General features: G+C 45.0%; 1 protein-coding gene across 1 annotated transcript; it reads right to left on the reverse strand.

The window, feature by feature from the left end:
• Nucleotides 1-681: 681 nt before the first annotated feature.
• On the reverse strand, nucleotides 682-22,877 carry ARHGEF5 (Rho guanine nucleotide exchange factor 5). Its single transcript, XM_037835937.1, has 15 exons — nucleotides 22,750-22,877; nucleotides 12,916-16,147; nucleotides 12,343-12,400; nucleotides 11,843-11,907; nucleotides 11,377-11,630; nucleotides 9,123-9,283; nucleotides 8,415-8,567; nucleotides 7,990-8,119; nucleotides 7,630-7,704; nucleotides 7,070-7,159; nucleotides 5,685-5,842; nucleotides 4,892-5,053; nucleotides 3,344-3,414; nucleotides 1,681-1,785; nucleotides 682-1,394 (listed from the first exon to the last, which is right to left on the reverse strand). The coding sequence occupies exons 2-15, from the start codon at nucleotides 16,133-16,135 to the stop codon at nucleotides 1,237-1,239; spliced, it is 4,860 nt and encodes a 1,619-aa protein (XP_037691865.1). The 5' UTR covers nucleotides 16,136-16,147; nucleotides 22,750-22,877; the 3' UTR covers nucleotides 682-1,236.
• Nucleotides 22,878-25,148: the final 2,271 nt, after the last annotated feature.

The following is a 25,148-nucleotide window of genomic DNA, read 5'->3' on the forward strand; positions in this document are numbered from 1 at the left end:
CCTTAAAAGATGGCTGAAAAGATGACTATTACTTTTATACGAGGACTCTAATGAGAAAAGAAAAATTCTTAGGTGATATTCTTCAACTAAGAAAGTCTGAAAGGAGATAAAGAATAATATATTGTCAAAGTTGGGTAGAAATTTGAAGGTTACTTGGTCTGATCCTGCCATTCAAAGAAATAGAGACATGGACAAATTGAATCATGGCAGAACAATAAATAGGGTTTAGGTCTCTTGACTTGGATTCTAGGACTCCTTCCATTATACCACGCTGTCTTTCACAAAGCAGATGAAACAGCTGGGAAGATATTGCTACAATAGTTCAAATCAGAATATAAAATCATGAATGGTCTGAGTAAGATTTGCCAAATCAACCCAAACCAGCCTATACCTGTAACTTAGGGGTACAATTAAAAGGAGGGTTTAAATGAGGTTTTCATCACACAGTCAATTCCTTCTGAAAGGGCTGACCCAAAGATTAAAAAGACCTACAACCTCTGAGGCTGCATAACAAGCAGAACTGCCCAAACTCTTAGGTGCTCACAAAGCAGGAGTCAGCAGCCACCATAACCTATGCTCCATCTTGTTCCTTCATGACACCTAGCTCACACAGGCTAGAATCCTCATGAAATTCCATGCTTTGAACTTTGTTTAATATTGAGAAGTCTGAGAAGAAAACACTTAGAGAAGTGCCAAGTTTATTAGCGTGAGAGAACATGACCCTCACATTGCCACCGATATACATAGATTCCCAGAGATACATGTACTGACCTCACACCAACAATTATGGAGAATCTCTAGGGTTGGAAGATACCTTAGAGGTCACCAGGTTGATCTTCCCATCTGATGTGTTACTACCCCTTGAACATCTGTTTAACATATGGCCATGACAGAAACTCTGGCCAGCTCTGAATCTGCATTGTAGAAGCAGAGAATGTTTAAGCACTATATGGTAGTAGAAGTTAAAGTTCCTTGGCTCAGGCCCCACTGGTCCTCTTTCCTATAAGAAAAGTTCCCAGAGTCCACTGCAAAGTCCCTCAAAATCCCCCCAACCAAGCACAAAGCACAAAAAAGGAGGCTTAGGACTAACAACTTGGGTTAGCTGGATTTCATTCTCAGACTCTCAGAAGGCTTAGTTCTTGGGATACAGAAGGCCTCTGTTTCAGGGTGCTGGGGCCAGCCCTCTCTCCAGGAACATCTTGTCCTTAACCTCAGGGGGATACCCCCAGAGAACAGCTAGGTCTGTTGTTCCACCAGCTGTAGTTTGGCAGTCTTGACTCGCTGTGCCTCCTTCAAGTTCCGTGCACAGACCTCTTGGTTGGAAATGAACTCCACTTGTTGCAAAGGGAACCAACCTCGCTCCCCATCTGAGAGTCTCACGCCCTCCAGCCAGCCTATGGACATAGGGTAAGTGGGGAGAAGAGTTACCTGGGGAAGACTTGTGACAGATTTCCCTGGACCCTCTTCCTAGAAACTTTTCTGAATCCTAAGGTTAAATGTACTAGGGAACCCTCAGCATGGGATGTTCTCCAGCTTCCCTCCCAGTTCATTAATCATGGCCACACTGGGACTGGCAAAGTCTCTGGCATTCCTGGGACTGGCAAAGTCCACAGTTGCCTGCTCCTGAGCCTTCTCTGCCTACAATGCTCAAAGTACTCCTTATATATTTTTCCCTCTTACCATCACTGCTTTGCTGTGTCACCATCACCACATCAGCCTTCTCTAGTGCCAACTCATCATTCTCTCGTGGTTTGTAGGCTCGTAAGCACTGTACTTGTGGGGAGTCTTTGGAAGACAAGAATGAGAAAACAGGTTGGGAGAATCAGGTGACTGCAACACAGAAAAGGAAATGCAGGGGGAGGTTGAGAGAATTTAGGGTAGACATAAGTTTGGACTGTTGAAACTTACAGAAAAAAGAAGTAATTGGAAAGTCTTCATTTTCTGCCAGGGACCAAAACAGTTGATAAGGAAATAGAGATACCAGAATGGAAAGGGATAAAAATTCTACTTTCCCAGGGAAGAAAAATTGAGAAATATGTTGTGACCACCTTTAGAAACCCACTTTTACAAATTCTTGAGATTCAGCTAAAGACTCATCTTCCCTTTGAAGAGTTCTTTGACGCTTTAATTGTCAATGAATTCTGAGCTCTATGAGCGTTGATTGTTTATATGAAACCACTTAGCTCTTATCTAATTGTTTCATGTATGTGTTTTACCTCTCCAACTATATGGTAAAATCTGAGTCTGTGACTAATTCTTCATTTTCTTCCTAGTACCAGATGTGGGATCAGAAGAGATTTAACCAGCCAAGGGTTCCAGGTATGACTTAAGCAAGGAACTGAGATTGAGCAAGATCGTTCCTGAGGAATTTCTGGATTTTCTACATTTCTGTATTTTCATGAGCCAGGGGAAATTTCCATAGTTTTTGAAGCTTAAATTAACAAGCCTCCAATTGTACCTTACCCATAAGCATTCAATCTTATAAGGGTTTATTACTCCTTCTACTTTACCACACTTCACTGGTTCTCCCAGAAAACAAACAGAATACTGCATTATTATCAGTGCTTCTTTTTTTAAAGCTCATGCCATTTGCCATTCACAAGGTCATAGTGAAGGATGGAGGATTATCTTGCCCTCCATACCCACAGGGTAGTTTAGCCCAATGGATAGATCACAGAGTGAGCTAGTTAACACCAATTAGAGCTGGATTCTTCTGTTTCCTTTTCTAAGGCTCCAAATTAGTCTGAGTTTTTTTGAGTAACTAAAGCCCCAGTGTTCCTTTGAGTTCAGTTTCTCTAAAGATACAAAATAGGGAATCCTTGCTAGAGGACAACTGTGGAGCTGAGATGGGAGCTGGAAGAAGTCATGTGTGTATGCTTGTGGCTGCCTGTGGGTAAACAGAAGCCCAGGGAAGAGGGGTGGCCTAAGCGTATTCTGTACAGGATAGGGTGTGGACAAGACAAATCTATTATGTGTTGCTATCTTATTGCAACTCCCACTCCAGCCCTAAACTTCCCCTTTGTTTTTTCACATCCACAAGACCTTCAAGCAAGTAAAATCTATGCAAATAAAAAGCAGGATAGAAATATGGGGACAAATAATTAAAAACTATTGTCTAAGGCAGGCAGGGAGTCTATGGGGGGGGGTTGTTACCATGGTGATGGGGGGTTTTAAACATATGAATCCCAAGTCTTATGCTCCAACAGTTAGTCTTCCAACCTGAATTTCTGGAGAAAAGCAATACATGGCTGCTACAGAGCTACTACCCAGCACCTAAACCCCTGTAGCCAAAGGAGACCCTCTGATCCCGCCATTTTTCCTTCCCCTTTAGAACTTCTCTCACCGTAACACTCCAGAAGGTCTAACTCCTCTCTCGGCAATACCAAGGCTGAGATCCATCGAAGCTTTTCACTTCTGAGAAAACAAAGGAAGGTCATAGCTTCAATTGCAATGATGGGGTTGAAGAATGAGGGCTGCTGATAGGAGGGGAAATAATTGTCGGAAGTAACTGTCTAATTCAAAAAGGTTCAATGACTGCTAGGACAAAAGCCAGTGGACTCTGCTTGGTTGGAAACATGACAAGATCTTGCACTCTATGTTGAGGTGTCAACCTTTATTTCTTCCCCTTGTCTTTCTTTCCAGGCTTATCCTCATACTATCTTTTAAATGGAGGCATAAAGTTAACTGTCAATTTTACATATGTAGATTTTCCATTTTGGGAATTGTATTAAGTAAAGTGTTCATCTCAATTTAGATTCCCTTTATCACTTCGCATAATTCTTGCTTGACACTCCTCTGGCCACCTTCCTTCAATCAAATATCTAAGAAGAAAATTATTCTGCAATCATAATTAGATCAGGGAGCTGTATCTATTCATTTTTTTAGATCCCAAAATGCAATCCAAGCCTAATTTTGTAATTATTTGAAGGTTTTTGCATTACTTTAGCCTCTGCTTCCAAACACGTCTGGGTAATTGAGAGGCAATACTATTAATGTTCCAGGAAGATGCTGCCCAAAGCACTAAATAAAGAAAGGCATGATCTGATTCTCATTACTTGACATCTGTGATATTTTGCATACAAACACCTCTACAAGGCATTCTATTCTATAAGTGAAGACAGGCATTACTGAGCCCATACTAAGGCATCTTTTGAGGGACAGAACTGAAAAGTGTCCACAACATGAAGATCATCAGACCTTTAGACACTATGGAAGATTCTTTAAAGAAGAGATTCTTCTTCCATCTGTATTAACAGTAATAATATCGAGAGTCTTTAGATGTTCATTATTGTAGGCACTGTGTGCCAGATTTTATTGGTATTATTAATGCTCTAAATGTGTGTGTGTGTGTGTGTGTGTGTGTGTGTGTGTGTGTCTATTTACTATTTTTTTACTGTTGCTTAAAAGATAAGTGAGTCAAAGTTCTCAACACTATGGACTTCTGCTCAGGACAGGAGGATTGGGTTGGAAGGTTAAAAGCACTTAGTGCATGTCTTATTCACATATGCACCCACTAGCCTACAGCACTGAAGGATCTTTGACTTCAGTGTGTGGGCACTCACTCACAGGTATCAGTATTCCAATTCTTTGCTTACTCCCTACCAACCTCCATCTCATTTCTGGTGTCTTACAGACTTTGTCTCCCTTGAGTAAGGGATTTAAAACAGATTCCAAGCCTTCTTGGTGGCTAGTTTATACCCTCCCCCAATCACAATCCCTTTCAAGTTATCCATTAGCTCTAGAAGTTTGAGTTGGGGTTTTTCTATGAATGCTTCCCAGTCCAGAATGGGCTAAATAGTACCATGGCTATTCTCTGCACACATTTTTTGTCTTGACCCCACAATTCCTTCCTAGACTGCCCCCCCAACTCCTCTGCCCAGCCCCATCTCACTGAGTCTCAGTGCGGAAGAGGAATTCAGCTTGGGTGCCCTGTGCGTTGCGCCGTAGAAAGAGGCGGAAGAGGTTTTTGTGAGGTCCATGTAGCTTCATTTCACACTTTTCTCCTCGGACAGAGGAAAAAGGAGCATGGTCAAATACCAGGAATCGGTTACCCCTGAAAAATAAAAGATTTTTCAACCTGATTCTAGCGTTTTCATTTTTCCACCATCTTCATATCCTTGGATTCAAAATATCACTTTCCTTAGCATCTGCAGCCTGCAAATTCCCATATAAACCACAGATGATTCCTAACTTGACCCCAAGATGGTAGCTCCAGAGTCCTTAGGGATTTTGCTACCAGTTTGGCAAATCATATCTACAGTCCAATGAATACTTCACCATTTTAAAGAGTGAAGGAGATAGACCCAATATAAATTTTCCAAGGCCCTTAGAACCAGAGAGTTAAGATCCGGAATTACCTAAGCATTGCTGGACCAGTAGACTGATCCCAGACAAAGAAGCTATGTACAAACCCATTTGAGAACCTGCTACACTAATTTGCTGCGTTTTGCTTTGCATCATAACATAGTGCAGGTTCTGCTGGGAATCGATCCCATGACAAAATTTGGTGGGATTGTTTTCTTGCTTTGGACTTTCTCTTCTCTAGGCCATGACCTGGACTCTACAAGTTGAGCCACTGAGAAGTGTTCCTCTAGGAACATGACTCTCTCTGTCCCTTTCAGTCCTTCCCTCCTTCCCCATCCCATTTTCCTCCTGTGCTCTGCCCTCCCATCCCAGTCACTGACTCTCGGGGCCGAGACAGCAACAGACAATCATTAAAGAGGTGTAGGTGGACTGGACGAGTGCTCAATTTCCTTCGCAGGCCTGGGGAGGCACTGAACTCCAGAGCTGTGAGCTCTCCACTCTTCACCAGCCAGCGTGACTGTGAAATTAGTGGGAATATCTGCAGGGTAGGGAAAGAGAGAGAAAGCAATGTCACAGATATCATGAGCATGAGGTTTCTTCTCAGTCTTATCCTCTCTCTCATAAATTTTACTACTGAGAATCATCTTCCACGTCTTAACTCTTGCTCATAACCTAACCATTTAGACTCAATTTAACATTAAAACCTCTAACTACCACTGTCCACTGTTGTGTGGCTCCCATGTCCTTATGCTCTGGCAAATGGAAGATTCCAGTAGTCTAGCCCAGGATGATGATGGTTACATGAGACAGTTCAGCCCTAGAAGCCTGAACTTAAGAAGAGATAGAAAAGCCCAATTAGGGCACATGATAAGGCAGGCAACAGTATGACAAGTATCTTAGAAAATAAAAGCTTAGTGACAGTTTTGGCATCTGTTCTTCCTCAATTATAGCCAGAAGACATGAAAAGGGCAGTCAGAATCAGATGTGGGGATGTGAAGAAGCGGAGCTAAGTAGAGTGTTCAGAGCTGGAGTTTGGGTAAAGATGAGGTTATTAGAATATGATTGTTGTGTGGAAAAAGGATTTTTACTCTCTGAGGAGATAAGGATGGTCACTATCCAGAGTTAGACTTTAAATGTACAAGGTTTATAATAGACTTGTGTTTGGATGGGAGATTTTGGCCCTATACTTAGATTCAGTTTTATGTTGCTTTGATTAGATAGATGGAGAAAAAAAGTTGAGAAAAATTTGAATGGTTCAAAAGCAAAAAAAAAAAAAAAAAAAAAAAAAGGAAGAAATTTCAAAAGGTATATACTGAAAACTTCTCCCTCATTCCTTCCTCATCTGCCCAGTTCCCAAATGCACCCCATCCTTCTTGGTTAACCACTATTCTTTTCTTCTTATGAATCCTTCCAGAGTTTCTTTATGCATATACAAGCAACTATGTGTGTGTGTGTGTGTGTGTGTGTGTGTGTGTGTATATGTATTTGAGATCATTATATGAATATGTATTTGGATCCTCACACATTTACAATAAAGGTAATATATATACATACAGTTCTGCCCCTTCTTTTTTTCACTTAACAATAAATCTTGGAGACTGAAGTAGGCATTTCCATATTCCAGATATAAGACAGACCAGAAGGCAGACAGAAATGAAGTTTGAGCCTTGGGATAATGTGAGCTGGATGGTTCAATGATGGAGGGAGGCCTGTGAGACATGTCACAGATTCATGGGCAGGGTGGGGGAGCAGGGGACTAACTCACTTTGCACTCAAACTCAATCTTCTGGCTTAGGTAGATCAGTTCCTCAGTCCGTCGCATTCTCTGGACATTATTATTGCAATCTCGGATCAGCTGAGTATTAAGTAGGGTGAGGAAAGAGGAAAAGCACTGTGTCAGAGACTTTGGTTTTTGAGTCCCCTGCAAGAAAGGTCCTACATTTGAAATCTGGAAATAGGTTATGACAGCCTCAATCTCTACTATGCTGGAACTCAGTGAAAGCAACATCAAGGTCAAGTTCTAGGACACTGATATTCTTTGAATGACCTGATAGAACATTCCTAGGTGGGGTGAAAATGAGATTTAATCAGGGGTGGTGGGCTGGGTGGGATGAGTTGTAGTAGTCAGAACACAGTAGATTTGATGTGGTCTGTCCTCAGTGTGGGAAAGGTGGCTATGGGTTGTGTATGAATGCATGTTTGTGGATGCAGGGGAGTGGCTGAGCTCTCCTCTTCTTGAACTCTTTGGAATCATGGGTCTGGGCAGGGGAAGAGTTCTCTGTGGAAGACAATCAAGGGGTCAGAGTTGGGATGGTGGCTGCCTACCTCCTCCAGGGCGTGGTGTGCCTTTGTGGCCTCTGCTTCCTCAGAAGAGCCAGGCTGTGTTCTCTTCAGAATGTTCTATAGAACAAATGGTAGGCAGATGGGGAGGAGAAATGGGAAAACAGGAAGGTGTGATTGGGGGTATGTTAATGGAGGGGTCCAGGGACAAAATTTCAGCAGCAAATAAATATTTGAGAAAGAAGGGTATAGGCAGTGGAAAGACTCCTCATGTCATCCAAAGGACATGGAAGAGTGGCAAAAGAATGGACAGTCCTTTGTTTTGGTTAAAGTATGGAGAAGAAGGGCTTCCCAAGACCATCCCTTTGAGTTAAGGGGAAAGGACAGAGGTAAGAGTTGACATACCTGGAGCAGCAGTTTGAGACGAGTGATGCGCTGGAAGGGCAGAATCAGAAAGGATTTCAGTGAAAGGCGTTGGCAAATAGGGTCACTCTCCAGCTTCTCCAGGACCTCTCGGAAATTGCTGTTGCTATTCCTGCATGAGCACAAAGCCTCTGGTAAGGAGGACTGTGGGGAGTATTGGGGGGCACAGTGACAGCATGGGGAGTGGAGGCTCAGTGGAATATCTGTGGGTTGGGACAGAATGGTAGAAGTAGACATACAGGAGCCCCAGATGTGATTGCTCAGAGGATCTCAGAGGGTGGGTTAGGGCTTAAGATCATAGAGCACTAGAAAATGTGCTCCTGGGTAACATTCTTGGCTGGGGAATGGGGGTTTGTTGGGAGGTCATCACAGGGCCCATGTGGGGATCGAACAGGGATTGGTCTCACAGTAGGCTTTGGAAGGTGCGTTCCTGGTAGGTCTGGTTGGTGACGTAAGGCAGGTAGACCCGGCGGAAGTTGGGGGCGTGGTTCAGCACTACATCACACACTTGGAAGGTGAAGATGTTGTTCTCAAAGTTTTCTTCCAGGTCAGAAAGGAACCTGTGTAGTACCCAAACAGGTCTCATGAGACTTGTACATCTCAACCGGGCAGTCAGTGGATCTCTGCTATACCTTGAGTTTGTGACTTTGTTTCTCCTAATCTAGTCAATTAGATCTATTGCCTGTCCTTATTTCAGTGTCCCTTACCAAGCTCTAGAGTCGTCTCTAAGGCTCTCCCTTGATGTAACTCTTTGGACCTAAGATTCCAATTCTTTTTATTCTTTTGTTCCTGATATGGTTTCCTGATCTCAAGAAGCTCCTCATGCCTCATCGACAATGCAGTGGATGCAAACAGTGCATCCAAAACCTTAAACTAGGAAGCATTTCTCCTTCATTTATTTATCCAATAATCATCTATTCATTCAAACACTCTCTCCTCTTCTCTGCTCTTCCTATTTCTAGGGGCATTAAGTTTCATGGAGGAAGTTGAGGTAATCTCTTTCTATGGCTGTGGCAATGAGTGGGTTTCTGAAAGGAAAAAACCACTTGAAAGTTCACAGACTAACCCTGGAGAGATGTAAGTGAGTGGTATTTGGGAGAAGGGGAGTGTCTCACGTGGTACTGACGTTGCGCACGTCCTGTAAACGGGAGAACAGCCACTGGTGGTCCTGGTTGGAAAGAGTGGACCGGAGCTGGGTAGAAAGTTGGAAGTGATCCACAGCTATTTGTAGACTGCGTAGGTATGAGGCCTCTGACACGATCAGCTCAAATTTGGCCTAGGAGGTTAGGGAGGAGGAAGATTAATTTATAGCTTTTTTGTTCCTCTGATATGTGCCAGGCACTGTGCAACATTCTAGGCCTAGAGCAGTGAAGAGGACAGAACTTTTTATAGCTCTCAGTCACAGCAGAACCTCGTCTGATCTAGAAGGGAGGTGGAAAGAACATATGCAAGCTTCCAAAGGTATAAGAGAAGGAAATGCTTTCAAGAAGCTTAAATAAGTTGAGTAATTTTGGAAGAAGTAGTAAAAGATGAAGCTGTAGAGGTAATGAAAGATGAAGTCTGTAAGGTTACATAAACCACATAAAATCATTTGTACTTATCTTGAGGCAATGGGAAAACAAAAAAACAACTTCGTCAGATTTGATTTTTCACAAACATATTTCTGAGTGTAGTGTGGAGGAAAGATAAGAGGGGGCAAGACAGCCTAGCTAGGAAACTGTTATAGTAATTTCAGATGAGATCTGAAGGTCTGAGCAGTCACAGGGATGGAGAGAGGTAGCTCAATTTCATACTTATGTAGGAGGTAAAGTTGTAAGGACTGGATTATTAGCTGGAAATGTGGGCTGAAAGAGGAGGAACAGTCAAACCTAATGCTTCATTTTTGAGTTGGGTAACTGGGTGAATGATGAGTCATTTACTGAATTAGAAGACTTTAAAGAGGCACAGATTTAGTAGATGAAGGTACTGAGTTCAGTTTTGGGCTTGAGGAGAAATGGAAAGAAGCAGGATATTTGAGAAGGAGACAGTGGAGTTGTAGTTTGATGGAAAAAGCCCAGCACTTGGGAACTTATTTGTAGGCACCAGCAGCAAAGCACAATGCAATGGCTCATGGCTCTGTCCTCCTTGAGTGGGATGGTCATGATCTCCAACCAAGCAAAAGATAGATGTTTCAAGGTAGATGCAAGGATAGAAATAAGCAAAAAGACATACACTATGGTGATGATTTGGATAACTGATGTCTTGGCCAGATCATCTTCACATCCACCATTAATGAACTGGGACACCAAAGATTCATTTGTGCCTTTACTCTAACATTCACTGGCTAGATGACTTTGAGTGGCTTGTTTATCCTTTCTGAGCCTCAGTTTTCTCATCTTTTTAGGTTGGTATAGTGACTCCCAGCTCACAAAGCTGTTGTAACAATCCAAATAAAAGGAGTCTGTGAAAGCACTTTGTAGATCCCAGAAATATTACTTTATGAAAGGAATATGTGTGTGTAAGAGGTAGGTATAAGTGTACAAGCTTCCGTTCTCAGAAATTTGGGCCAGGGTGACACAGAAGTCCTGGTGGACTCCTCAGCATGCTGCACTTGGTAAAAGACAGCTGAGGTTCATGTCAACTCTCTGTTGTTTGGTCTGTAAATATGGGGCAAATGAATGATTTTCTACTTATCAAACTACATACCAGGTACTATACTAAGAGCTAGATATGTGATATTTCCTAACCATCTAGCAACCCTGAAAGGAAGGCATTATTATGCCCAATTTGTAGATGAGGAAACTGAGATTGAATGAAGTTATGTAACTTGCCCAAGTTTACACTCCTAGCAAATGGTGACGCCAGCATGCAAACCCAGGACTTCCTGATGTCAAATTAAAATTGTAAACATTTGTTGAGTGATTACTATGCAGTCACTGGTGGCCATTCTAAGGGCTCTATGGTACCAGTGGACCACAGGACACCTGCAAGGGGCACTCTTCAAAAAAAACCTCTGCATATGTCTTGATGAAAGAGGAAAACTTGGTCTCTCCTGAGCCTTGGTTGAGGAGGGAAATTGTAGCCTTTGCTGTAAGCAACAGCAAAATTCCCAAGGAAATTCAGAGGCACAGTCACTTTGGAGGAGCCCAAACCAATAAATAACAGTAGGAATAAATGGTCCATGGCATGAGGTAGTATAGTAGTAACTAGAAAACAATTCAAATCCTTCAGAGCAGTGATAACCAATAGTCTAACTAAGCACACATGTGTGGTAGGGACAGCCTGTTCTTGGTGGTGGTGGTGAGTAGAAGATCAGAATGTCAATAGCTGAGGCTATTTGCCATCCCTTCAAGAGTCCCTTCCCACTGGCCACCCTGCCCTCCTGGGTACCTCCTGCAGCTTTTGGTCTTCATGGGTCATGGAGAGCAGCACAGTGCTATTGCGCACCACAGGGATCTCCTGCCAGAGGGAGCCACTGGAGGCCATGGAGAGGCGTTGCAGGTAAGACTCTGAGGAGACCAGGGCCTTTCGGGGCTGCCAGGGGGAGATGGGCCCAGGTGCTTCTGCCACGCTGTCCAGCAACTGCTGGCTCTGAATCTCCTTGTTCAGGACCACATCACTGTACTCCTGGTAAAGCAGCTGGGCTATACCGGAGAAGAAGCATTGGGGAGGGAGAGAGTTAAGGAGAAAGGGAAGGTTGAGTGGAGGCACAAAAAGAAACAGAAGCCACTAAACTGCTTCTGACTTTCTTGGCAATTCTCTCTCCATGCAAATATCCCAATCCTACTGACAACAGCCAGTTGGCTCTCGGAAAGAATACACATGAGGGACTGTAGTTCTGTTTCAAGGTACTCACAGGAATTGATGAGCTTCGAGCAGCGTCTTGAAAAGCCTCCCGTCACCTCCTTTGGTTTTTTCTCCCTGTGGTGTAAAGAAACATGCTGGGCTCCTTTCTGGCTGTTAGACACCCAAATCTCCAAGACTGTAGATGAGACACTCTCTAACCTCTGGAGACACATGTTGGGATATCAGGGCCAAATTCCCCTGAGATGAACAGAGTTGCAGCCCATCCAACTTTGGGAGTAGTTCTGGGCATTTCTGGATTTTATGTGGAATTTTTATAGGGTGCACAGCCTCCAAGGGACTAAAGAGAACAGGAGCCTCTGTCTCAGCTGACAGCATCAGGTAGGTGAGGATTTCCTTGGTGTCACTCTCTTACCCTTCCCAACCGTGGAAGAGACAGGCCTAGAGCCACTCGGGATTCCAGACCCCTTATCAGCCAGTGGAAATCTCAGCCCTAGGCAAAGAGAGTACAAGTGTGTACAAGTGTGTCTGTTGGGAGAAAGCATGACTCACCGAAAAACGATGGTGTCTGAGGGGCCAGGGGATCTTACTATGGTTGAACTTCTCATATCTGGAAATAGAAAAGAGTGAAGTGACTAAGATTTCAGAGGAACATTCATATAGGATAGAAATAGGAATCCAGAGGGAAAGAAGGGGCTCTATTGGGAATCCAGGAGGGAATGGAGTGCTAAAGCATAGAGCATTAGAGGAGACTAGTACCAGATATGTCCCCTCATGTTAGAATGTGAACTGTATAAGTCAAGGATATCCTCTACTCCCAGGAGGGAATGAAAAGGTTCAAAACTGGGAGATAGGAATAAGTTCAGAAAAAAAAAAAAAAAAGAACTGGGAGAAACAGATACAAATTAAAAGAAAGCCATAGTTGGGTGATAGACAGGAAGCCAGGGTAAGACAGTGAGCTCACAGAGATGCTCAAGCGCTTGCGTCTATGTTGGGGTTAGGTTTGGGTGTGGGTAATGCCAGTAAAGGCAATAACAAAAAGAGGATGGGATGAAGTGGTAAAATTTGGAAAAGAGGGTAGTCTTGGTCTGACATAAGTGTCACTACAATTCTTGCTGTACTCACCTGAAGAGCCCTCAGGCAAGATGGAAGGTCTGCGTAGGCCTTGCCGGTTCCAGCCCTTGTTCTTGCTGGGCCCCTCACCAGGGACCACGTCATGTCCACTGCTGCCCTCTGGTACTATCCCTGGGTCCCGCCTGTGAGGCCAGCTGGATGCTTTCTCTAGATGGGGATGGCTGGGACTTTCTAACTGCTTTGCTAGGCCTAGATCTGACCTCCTTGGGCCAGAGGCTACTTCAGGAGGGGCTGTTCTTCTCAAAGTTCCTCTGACAGGGGCCTCAGACTCTTCTAAGGGCCTTGATTCATCTTTGGAGGTAGGTCCTTGGAGTTCCACAGTCCAGGGAGTGGTTGGGGAAGAGGGACTTAGAAGGTTTGTTATATTGCTGAAAGCCATGCCAGGGGACACTTCACTCTTACTCCTACTGGTAGAAGCCAAAGTGTCTGTTGATCTGCCTATGGCAGGAGGCCAAGAGGTACGTCCTGCAGAGGGGGGAGTCGAGACTGTCCATTCCTGACAAATAGGTGTTGGTTTGGCGTGACCCCCTGAGTTCATGAGTCCCCTCTGAGTGCTCTTGCTCCTCCCCCTGGTCTTCGGGGGTAATGGGGGTGGTTCAGTTGTAGGGTCCATGATGGGGACAGGGGGTAAAGGTTTATAAATCCTTGGGTTACTGGAGGAAGAAATGGGAGACTGGTGGGGCAGGGGCAAATCAGGAGTTGGGGGTAATGGCTTGTTATATCTCAGCCTAGGGGAGAAAGAGGTCTGAGTATGGTGGGGCATGTCTGGAGTAGAGGGCAGAGGTCGGTGCTGCCTTGCTACAAGGGGGTCAGGAACTTGAGGAAGTGGGCCTTTAGGGGGGCCATATAGCCTTCTACCTACGCTTAATGGAGGAGGATGGCTATGCCTCTTCAGTGTGGGGACTACTGCAAGAAGATGGCCATCTCTCTCCACTATGGAAGGGTGAATGTGCCTCCTCTCTAGGGGAGGAGGGGCTGGAGGTTCATGGGTCCTCATATCCACAGAGACAAAGGAGGGGGAAGAGTCATAGGTAGGAGAGGCTGAGGCAAAGGCTGAATTATGTGGGGACCCCCAAGGCTGGCTGCTGTGTGGACTGCCAGGTATCTCTAGATTTGAGGTGAATTCCTGAGAGTCTTGCCTCAGAGCTGATGATACAGTATTGGATTCTGGAATACTGCTACAGCCCCTACCACTTCTCCTGTCCCTTCTTGGGATCACAGACCCATAGATGGCAGGTTTGGGGGGTCTTTCAGGCAACTCTGAATGGAAGAAAGAAAGGGACGTTCCTGCCAGGTCCGGAGTCTGTTCTGTCCTGTGAGAGCCTGGGAAGGAATTGCTTCTAAGATGTTGGACAGCCCCTGTTGAGCTGGCTATAGGACTCTGAGGGCTGACCCAATCAGGGTTGGCACATGAGTCCATGGCAGCCTCTACAGAGGGGAAGCCATGGAGGAGAGCCGGGGAAGTCTCAGAAGCCCCACTGAGAGATGGGTTGTTGATTGAGAGAGAGGCTCTGAAGGTTTCAGGAGGGCACACAGCAAGGAAGGTCTCCTTCCCATGAAAGACGACTGGGGGGCTGGCAGGTGTTGAGGCAGTTGTGCTGGGGGAGACATGAGCAGGACTGGAAGGAGCAGAATCCTGTGTCCTTGGAGGAGTCACAGATGAATTAGCAGAGACTTCCCTGGCTCCCTGTATGGACACTGTCCCCCTTCCCAGCTTAGGTCTCTCCTGCTGACTGTCCTGAGTTGTTTCTTTGACAGGTAATTCAGCAGCAGAAAATGAGCTAGGTGGAGAAATGGGCTGGTGGGACCATCCTGTCTCCAGTCTAGGAGTCAGAGTTATAGGGAGTAGTTCTCCAGCCCTAGGTTTGGCCTGAGTTCCAAAAATCTTGCTTATGGGACAAGAGGTCTCTGGAAATGAGTTACAGGGAGAAGAGATACCAGGAGCTATCTGAGCCAGTGTTGAAGGACCATCATATTCTTTCTTCTCTTCTACACTCCTCTCCTCTCCCACTGCTCCCAGCCCTTTCCCATTCTGATTTGCTGGTTCTTCCTCACTTGACCCTGCTTCTTCCTCCTGCTCCTCTGCTGGTATGAGTGTCCCCTTTAAACCCCGATCTTCTTCTTGCTTTCCAGTCACCTTCTCTGATTTTTGCACTAAGCTTTGGTTCTCATCATACTGAGTATCTGCCTTGCTCTCTTCTTGCTTCCTTAACTCCCTCTTCTTCTGTTCCCCCTGTTCTAGATCTCCCGTAGCCCCATGACCCTCAGTCCCCCACTCCCTATCCTCTTGACCCCACTCACTATAATTCAGATGTCCCAATTCCCCATTAAGCCTCTCTCTTTCTCCTTGTTCTCCAATCACATAATCTTGTACCTGTTCCTGTTTTTGTCTCTGTTCTCCCTTTTTACAGTGAATCTGCTCTGGCGTCTGTTCCAGCTCCCCCAAAAGGCCATCAAAACAAATCCCCTCCCCCAAAGTTCCTTCTCCCTGAAATTCCTCTTCCTGCTGCCCTTGCTCCTCCAAACCATGAGCCCCCTGGGGACACATGAGCCCTTCTTGCCCATGACTTTCCTGCATCTCCTTAGACTTCAGCTCTTCCTCATGACTGACAGTTCCACTTTCAGAGTCCTGGAGCTGGGTGGTCTCTGTAAAGTCCTCTTCACAGGGAGGCTGAAATCTGATTTGAGTAGAGCTGTCTGAAGATGTTTCTTCCTTCTCTGCCTGTCCAGCTCCCAATGTCAAAGAAAGTAGTTCTGGCCTAAAATCTGCCTCCACTCCGCTGCCCAGTTCATTGAAAATTGGGACCATATCTAGGCTTTCCCCAAAGTCAGGGCAGGCCCAGAGCTCTAGGGGATGTAGTGTTCTTGTGTGGCTGTCTGGTAGGCTCTGGGGCATTGCTTCCCTGAGTTCAGGAGTGTCACACACCTCAGCCACAGGGTTTTCCTGGTTGGTCCCCACATTTTCAGGGTCTTCCTTGGGGAAAGAGGGCTTGCTCTCAGTTACATAGTCACTCACATCCATTGAGTTTCTTTGCTGGGCCTCTGACAGTCTGCATCCCTCTGCCCACTTGTAGGATGAGTCCTGGCTCTCTTGAGCTTTAGGCCCCAAGGCAGGACTCTGGCTGCTCCTCATGAGCGCTTCAGGGATCAAAATAAATCCCAATCCTGGGATGGGGGTAGAAGCTTTATGTTGGGGCTCCTCAGCCTCCATTGGGGCTGGATCCTAAAGCAAGAAGAAAAGACAAAGGTTTCTATTACTTTTCTGCTTTTACCTTTCAGGGGGAGAGAACATAAAGAACAGGATTTGGGATATTTCTTTGGTTCCATTGAGGCTCATTATTTAAGACAAAAGTACTTAACAAGTAAGCAATAGCCTCTATAAAACTTATCATTTAATAGTTATTTACTGAGTTGACCCTTTCAAATGTTGAGAATTCATTCAGTAGTGAATAACACAGTGTCATAGAGTTCCAATGGCTGCCTGTGGTCATTACCCTCTAGATTGAATTATGTCATGTTCTGTTTCTCCCTGTCTCCTCTCTGGACACCAGGAATGACTCAGCCTCCTATTACTCCCAGGAGCTCTTTGTGACACACCCTGGATCTAACAGCTCAGGAAAGTAGTGTCAGGAGGGAGATCTTCCTTCTAAGCTGCTGCCTTGGGATTAAAATAGGTCAGGCTATTACAGTCAATCTTCCAGGTACCAAAGTATACAGGGTCGGGATTTTACTCAGCTTTTACTTTTCCACTGTGTCTAGCAGAATCTCATAGCTGATTAACAATTTTGTTTTCAATTTTAGAGGCAGCTGTTATAAAGTGGAATGAGACCTATTAGATTAGTACCACAACAGATGCAATGGTTACCAACTTCAATTAGACCCACAAAGCTGCATTACCTTCATTATCTTACTTCTCCCTACTTCTCAACAACCTTGTGGGCTCTTCTCAATACTTATGAAACTTTTGACTTCCCACCTCTCTTGTTATTTCCAGCAGCACACCTCATTTCCTGCTTCATAAAGAAATCAGAAACTAACATAGAGGAACTGTTTCAATATCTTGCAATCAAATCTGCAGAGCTACCTGCATCTATTTCTACCCTTTCCATCTTCCATCCTTTGACAGTGCAAGAGGTGGCCTTCCAAGAGGTGGCCCTCCTTACCGAGCACCATCATCTTTATTTAGCCTAACTTCTCAGGGACCTTATGCTACAATTATGTCTTTCTCTTCTATGTTCATCTTCCTCTCTCTGCTGGAACTGCCCCACCAATATTTAAGTGTGTCCGTGTCTTTCTTTATCTTTTGAACTTCTAAACAGGAGTTGTTCATACCTGCTGCTTTCATATCCTCATATCTACCCACTTTCAACCCTGTTTCAATAAATACCATTTTGCCAATATCTCCTACAAATCCAAAGAGAGTTTATAACCATTTTTGGGGAGATTCTTGGCAGTATTTGTCACCATTGACACTAGAAATATTCTGTTCCTTGTTTTTGTGAGGCTGAATTTTCCTGGTTTTTACTATCTTAAGTTTTCTCCAATCTTCTAACCAGGTTACACTGTGCTTATCCTTTAGGCACACATAAAATTATAATTCACTGTACTTTTCCCTTGTAGCATTTATACAATAATAATTACATAATCATGGGTGTATTTTGAATTATCATCTATCTTAAATAATACATGTTAAGTGTTATGAGATCAAGAGCCACATCTGTATTATTCACCAGTCTACACACAGCACAAATCTGGCCCATACTAGGTGCTCAATAAGTATTTTCCAATTAAAGAACAAAATTCTTGTTTCCCAACTTGGCCTTATTCTCCATATCTAATCAATCATCAAGTCCTATTGACACACCTCCTACATATCTCTTGAGTCTGTCCACTTCTCTCCATCTCCACTGCCAGACCTGGTCCATGCCCTTGTCCTCTCTTATCAGGTCACTGTGCCTGGGACACAGCCTGTCCACTGGCCTCTACACATCTTCCCTGGCTCTATTTCCATTTCATTCTCTACACAGCACCTGTTGATCTTTAAAAGCACTACTTCTAGCTTAAAATACGTAGCCTCTGACTGCCTGACTGCCCTTGGAAGAAAACTCAGATATTCAGCCTTGTTCTAGCCTTCCTCTCCAGCTGCCTCATCACCTTTCAGCACCTTCTCACCCAGACCCCTCTACCCCTTCCAATGGCTTTCAGTCCCTGTAACTCACCTCACTGCTGTTTCTCACCTCCAGGCCTTTAAGTGTGCTGCCTCTCAGTCTGGAATCCTATTCTCCTGTTCTGCCCACCTCATCCCATCCCCCCCCCCACCCCCCAGAAAACCCTTTACTTTTCCTCTAAGACTCATTGCATGTGTAATTATATATGTAAGATCTATTTTCCTGGCTAGACCATGGGCTCCATGAGGATGCACTGCCATTTTAACTGCTCAGTCCCCTGTGGCTAAAACTTGGTTGGACCCCAACAAAAATTTACTGCATGAAAAAATGAAGAATACAGAGATAAAAGTTTCAATTTTTAATTCTACAATTTTTTTTTTTTTTTTTTTTTTTTTATATTGATAGTTTAAAGACTATTGGTGAAGTAATTTATTGGAACATCCATTTTCTTATCTTTAAAAATGTAATAAAATGCTTCCTTCACATAGAGTGTTAATGAAGACGAAATAACATAAAAAGTGCATTGTTAACTTTAAAGGATTAGTAACTGCTAGGTATTGTTATTATTGTTGATATAAGGGGAAGAATAAGAAAGTAAGAGAAATATAGAACTTATGAGCTAGGACCTTTAGAGATATGCAGAAAACTTTGCTCAATTACAGATGAAACTGAGGATCAGGTAACTTAGATACTTGCCCACATTTCCTAAGCAAATGGTCCTGGTGAACCCAAACCAAGACCTCTTAAGTTTCCTTCTAAGCACCCAGACATCCAGCTGTAAGGAAGCTGGCAGAACAGTAGCCCAGAGAAGTCCCTGGGCAGGGAGGGGCTATGGACCCCATGGCTGCACCTGGACCTGCACCTCCTTGTGTGACCCGGGCTTAAAGCAGAAGCCCACCTGCCCAGAATGGCTGCTCCCCTTCTGAGGCATCACACATGCACATGTGTGCACATGCACAGAACAATAAGGCATCCTTGCAGTTTTATAAAATAGAGCCCCACATAAGCAAACAGGCAGATCCCAGTCACCCTGCAGATGGAGTATGACAAGTTCCTGGCGACGCCATAGATAGAGATACCGTCTATATGGGGCAAAGAGCTAAGTCTAGTGTAAAGTGTTCCTGTGCAGAAGGCTTCTATGTCCTTTTCCAGTCAATTACAATAGGATGTGATTTGCTCCCTAAATCTACCCCAAAGTACAAAAAACTATAAATACAATGGGTGGTATTCTGACATGACCTGATTCTCTCAACCACTCATTAAATATTATACTTGCTCACCACAGACAGTTTTTGAAACTTGGCTCCTCCCTACCCATCTAAGGAGAATGGTGTGACTAAACTTGTAGTCTCCCCTCAGCCATATCTGTATTACTTATGTCCTAACTCCCATATACATTGTCATGTGTTTTGTAGACAACACTCAAAACAACCAGTCCCTACATATATGTGTGTTTCTCTCATATCCAGGCTATATCTGTATATACCATGAGCTACATGGACATTTTCAGTTCCATTCTAGTGACATGTATGTGTGCCACAACCCCATTGATACTATTTCTAGCTATGTCTATCGATTTAGAAAGTTGGTGGTACTGGCTCAGCCACAATTTAACCCAAAGAGAGAACTTATACCATGTTCCCTACGCTTGACTCTGTTTTAGTAATTCTGTTGCAGTGAAGCATGACAAAGCCAAAGAAATCTTTAAAATATGGTCTTACTCAGGTAGAGTCATCAGGGGACAGTTTTTTGTACTATCCATTATGTTACTGTAGCCTCCTCATGTCTTCTCCACTGTGAATAATTGGTATTTACCTGAGCATAGGCAAAGACAGGGTCTGGCTTTGCACCAGACCAGAGACATTTTGCATCTGCATGACCCACCCACGTGGGACTTCTTAAGAAACAAAACTCCAAGTCAACCCATTAACACAATGTATGACAGAGCTCCTCATCTCCCTCAAAGCCCTCAGTACCTTGGCTCTTGCTTATTTCTAGTCACCAGGGACAAAACTGGATTTCAAAGACAACTTCCATCAGTTTGCTTATTCTTTGAACTGATGTCGAAAGCCATGTGTATTTTTGAGAACCACGCTTCCTGGATTTTCTAGCACTGTCAACTTCAAATATACTGATGTACACCACAGATAACTGAAATACTCTTGAGATTGCAATATTTCTACATTTCAATGATATCTTCTATGCTGTGGCTTACATTAGGAAAATACCCCCTAAATCAAAAGATATGTTCTCATTTTGACTTAGAAAATAAGATCACCACATAGATAAATATTCACTGTGTTTGATATAATTTCCCCCAATACTATAAGATATCAAAATAAGAGTAGTTTTCTGGACCACTGACTACTAAGACCTGCATTGCATCCATTTAGGAAAGCTCCATCATCCCCATGAAAACTGTAATATACATTCCTTATCTATTCCCTAATGTCTGAAAATATCACATCATTTACTGCCTTATAGACTGATGTTCTGAAATAAGAACATCATCAGCATCAATGCTAACTGAGAATTAAATCATGTCCTCCACAAAAGGCATCCTCAGGTCCCAACCCCTGGTTCTGTGGGTGTGAACCCATTTGTAAATAGGAATTTTGAAGATGTGATTAGCTAAGGTTGCTGAAACTGAATGAGGGTGGGCCTTAATCCAATATGGTTTAAGTCCTTATAGGTAAAAGGAATTGGACACAGGAGGAGAAGTCATGGGAAGAGCAAGATACCAGAAGTCAACAGAAACCAAAGGAGAAAGGAAAAATCCCCATGTGCACTGCCATGTGGAAAAGCCAAGGACCAAGGATCTCTAATAGCCAGCCCCAGAATGACACCATCTGTGGGGAGAAAGCATTGCCTCGATGACACCTTGATTTTAGACTACTTCCAGCCTCAAAACCATGAACCAAGAAAGTCCTATTGTTTAAGCGAATCCATTGTAAGGTATTTGTTTTAGCAACTGGGGAACTAAAATACTGACATATACCCCACAAGCACATATGTGGCTCTGATGTCATCAGCACATTTACTGTGAGTGTGAGTGATCTATTTTTGTCCTTGTTGTGGTCTACCTGGCAGACTGTAAGTGACCAGCTCCTGTTCACTCCACAGACACTGTGAGTGACTGAGACCCTGTCTACATCAGATGTGTAAGTCTCCTGTTTCTGTCTACATCATTGATACTGGAGCAACTCTGCTTCTCTTCAACCGATGATCCTGTGAGTTTTCCTGTTCCTGTTAACACAACATGGGGATTGACCCCTCTGGAGACCATACATAACATGTTCCTGTCTATCCCATAGACACTCTACTTAATGTGGCCAAAGACAACCTCAGACAGACCATGTTATGGGCAGTCATACACTCTAGGGACCCCTAATATGTGAAGACTCGAATATATTTAGAGTTACTGTACTCATTTGGTGAGAAGGATTTTTTTCTCTCTCTTTCCCATATTCCTCTGCACGACAGAATCACTCAAAATTGACAATCCCACCATTCCCCCTTCCTACCCCACAAGAGTCCCATCAATGGACTTTGCTTCAGTTTCAAGTGACCCACAGAGTGGTTAACAAATGATTCTCATTTTGCTAGTGCCTAGACGAGGAACTTCTTCATACTCCAGGATAGATAACACAGGAAATCTGAGAAAGAGGCTACGCTGGAAATAGTTTGAACAGGAGCATGGAGGTTTCTGGAGTAGGCCAAAGATGCAAGCCCAAGGAGTGCAGTCAAGGGAGCAAAAGAAGGAGGAACCCAGAAAGGAAAAGTCACCCTCCCCCCTCAATCTGAGAATAGAGCCCTGGCCTGAGTTCACTTCAAAGTAGACAGGAAGGCGAATCTGCCTTGGGAATCCAAGATCAGGGAATGGGAGAAAGAGGTAAGGGGGTGGGATCTGAAAATCAAGTGGCATAAGGATTAACATTCCTAGGGCCCTCTGGCTAGGAGGTAATTATAAATAATGCTCACAACTAGCAATCCCACCCCAAGCCCCAACTCTGAAAGGCTCTCTTACCACCTTCCCAGGTTAAGAAGGCAGAGTTGTTATTAGCATTAAGCTTTGAGAAATGTTCCCCATATATGAGAAATAGGGTGGGTGACAGGGCAGGAGTCCTTGCCGTGGGTTAAAGATCCTTGGCTAACAGGGGATAGATGTGTGAATACAGACATTCATAGTTATGCAAATACCTATGGAAATAAATGACGGAAGGCCCAGGTCTGTTTAACAATAAGAAGACAATAAAACATCTCCAGATAGGGCCTAGTCCAGAAAGGGAATCTCAGTGATTCCTTATCATAAGGATTAGCTTTCCCCAGGGCCTATACCTTAAAGAAGGAGCCCTGATTATGGGCCTGGGTAACACAAGGGGATAAGGTGCCCATTTCCAAGGTGGGCATTGCAGCCTTCAGGAAACTTTTCAGCCAAGAGCATTTCCTCCAGCTCCCTCCTCTTGCTCAGTCACACGCCCAGAACTCTGCCTATCTGCCCAGCCCCCCATTTCCGGAGCCTGCACCCAGGGACCCAGTTCGGGCTGATCCCGGGGTGAAGGCCTAGTTTCCTCTGCCTTCCCGTCCCTCCCGTGCCGCCTCTCGGGGCTCTACAGCTTCCCGGAGGCAAGAGGTGAGAATGGAGGAGGGCACTCACCTGGTCGGTGTCACATACTGTCCCGGCCCAAGAGTCCCGTCCGGGTTCCCGGCGCCGGCCCGGCCTGCTGTCCCCAGCGCAGGCCTCGGCCGCGGCAGCCGCCCCACCTGCGGCCCGCCCCTCCCCGGCAGGACTGGAGGGAGGGACCTGGCGCTCCTAGGAAGTTTCAGGTGAGGAAACCAGGGACACACCTTCCTGGGGGAGGGGCAGGCCTCTTCTGCTCCGAAGCCTCATTGGTGTGAAGGAAGCTGCAGCGTCAGAGCTGGGAAGCGCTGGGCCGGGCCGGGAGGGGAGCCGTGGTTGCTGAGGGCAGGCCCAGGCGGGCCGTCCCGGAGGGGAGCCGGAGGGCAGGCGGCGCGACCCGGCGAGAATCAAACCGGAGAGTGTGGGGCGGGGGTAGGGTCAGCTTGGACAGTTGGCAGGAGTGAGGAGAGGGAATGGGACAAAGAGGGAGCAGAGAGTTGTGACTCTCCAGTGGCCCTGTACTTCTCTTGTATCTCCTTGTGTATTTCTTCTGATCTTCACCTGACTCTCAGCTGGGCATTCTCTTATGTTTATCGTTTGGCTTGTGTGTGTGTCTCTGAATGTCTGAGTTGTGTTCGTCTGTATCTCCAGGCCTCAAGGATAATTTCTCTTTCTTGATATCTACGTGACTCTCCCTATACGACCAGAGTGTGTTCTGCCATCTCTCTCTGTCTCTCTCTTTGGATCTCCCTAAGAAGCTATCTGGTAGAGCCTAAGAATGTGTATCTCTGTAACAAAATGCACACGTCTGTTTTCTATAGAACATAAGCTTGCCTTTGTATCTTCATTCCTGAATTCATCTTCAGATGATTATATATCTCAGGGTGTGTTTTCTTTCTGTAATCTTCCTAGGACCTGTGTGTGTGTGTGTGTGTGTGTGTGTGTGTGTGTATTTAAGTCTCTAAGCCTATGTCTCTGGCCTGTGTGTTTTCTCATATCTGTATTTTTTTCTGATGGTTTTGGGGAAAGATTGTGTTCTATTGGTCTCTGAGGTCATGCTACATAGCAGGGTGCATCTCTATGCCCCTCCATACTCTTTGCAAGACTGCCAAAGTGGTCCATGGTTCACACACATGCACGCACACACATGGTGTATACACACCAAAAATCCCTTGCTTAGGGGACAGAGCTTCTTGATACGTTGTTTTTAGTCAATGCCTGCGGTTTCCAGATTCATAATGGGCTATCTTCCTGTTTGGTTCACAGGAATGCCATGATCTATAAGCCCAAGCCCAACAACTTAGCGGGTTAAATAATTTCCAGATTACTTTGCCCATTGGCTGCCATACTGACCCAGGATGGCCATGCCCACCAGTGTTGTTGTTGTTTAGTCTTCAAACTTAATTAAAAGATCATAAAATAACAGTTTATCATCACTTTACATTAAGACTGCATGCTTCTGAATGGAGAGACCAGCTGTAGGTGAATTGCTTTTCTGTGACACTTAAGGAGCTGCCTTGCAACTCTGAACTGAATTTATTCAAACTTCCAGGGAAATGATGCCTGACAGCAATGGTGGCCAGTACAGGAGTGCGATCCTGGGTGTCCCTCCCCCTTTCTGGGGAGGACATAAAGTAGCATATGGTCTGTTTCCAGTTCCATTGAAACAAAATAGCTATAACCCCATCCCTCCTCCTCCTTCTAGAGGTGTTTGAGAATGGGTCAGTGCCCAACCTGGAACCCCCTTAGGGGGATAGGAAGAGCAAGTGATGGGTGGGGGAAGAGCAAGTGATGGGCCCAATGTGGCCCCACCAAGTGGAAGGTGGATCCCTGGGGACCCTCCCTGCTCCAAATCAATTCTGTTATGTGCATTTTTGAGGTCAATAAATTACAGCAATAAATAACAAGGTGAGATAGGGGGAGGGGTTCACAGAAAATCAAGTAGGGTGACTGCTGAGGGATCTTGGGCAGCTTCAATCCTCACAGTTCATGCCCCTCCAAATCCCCCAATTTGGAGTGTCAGACCAAGGCTGTGGTTGGCCCCTCCCCACCCCCTGAATCCTAGCATCAGATTCACAGGTTCAATTTCAGCCGAGTCACATCTGCCCCAATACAGTTCTGAAAAACAGCAAGGACCCTGGTCCTTTCGTGGAGGAGGTGGAAGTGGGGAGCGGCAGGGCTGAGACTCCTACACCTTCTCCTCCTTTCATCCCCCAGCGTGAGAGACTAGACAGATGAAGCCTCCTCCTCCCTGAACTGGCCACCCTGGCTCCCCAGGCCTCACCCCTTTGCAGTACAGTTACAGGGAAGGTGGGTGGGACCCACTAGCCTAGCCAACCCAGCTAACCCCCATCCAGGTTGCACTCCTGTAGTGGGGACTGAGGTCCAGTGAATACTGACAGGGGAAAAGGAGGGGGCTAGGTGGGACAGCCCCA

Source organism: Choloepus didactylus, chromosome 5 (assembly GCF_015220235.1).
Source record: "Choloepus didactylus isolate mChoDid1 chromosome 5, mChoDid1.pri, whole genome shotgun sequence".
NCBI lineage: Eukaryota > Metazoa > Chordata > Mammalia > Pilosa > Megalonychidae > Choloepus > Choloepus didactylus.

What these genes read in the sequence shown, in the direction of transcription:
- ARHGEF5 (XM_037835937.1), bottom strand. Translation starts at nt 16,135, where the DNA reads ATGGAGGCTGAGGAGCCCCAACATAAAGCTTCTACCCCCATCCCAGGA. An exon ending in CTTGCCTGAGGGCTCTTCAG is followed by an intron (nt 12,401 to 12,915) that starts GTGAGTACAGCA and finishes TTCTATTTCCAG; the next exon opens with ATATGAGAAGTTCAACCATA. An exon ending in CTCTTCCGCACTGAGACTCA is followed by an intron (nt 3,415 to 4,891) that starts GTGAGATGGGGC and finishes TTGTTTTCTCAG; the next exon opens with AAGTGAAAAGCTTCGATGGA.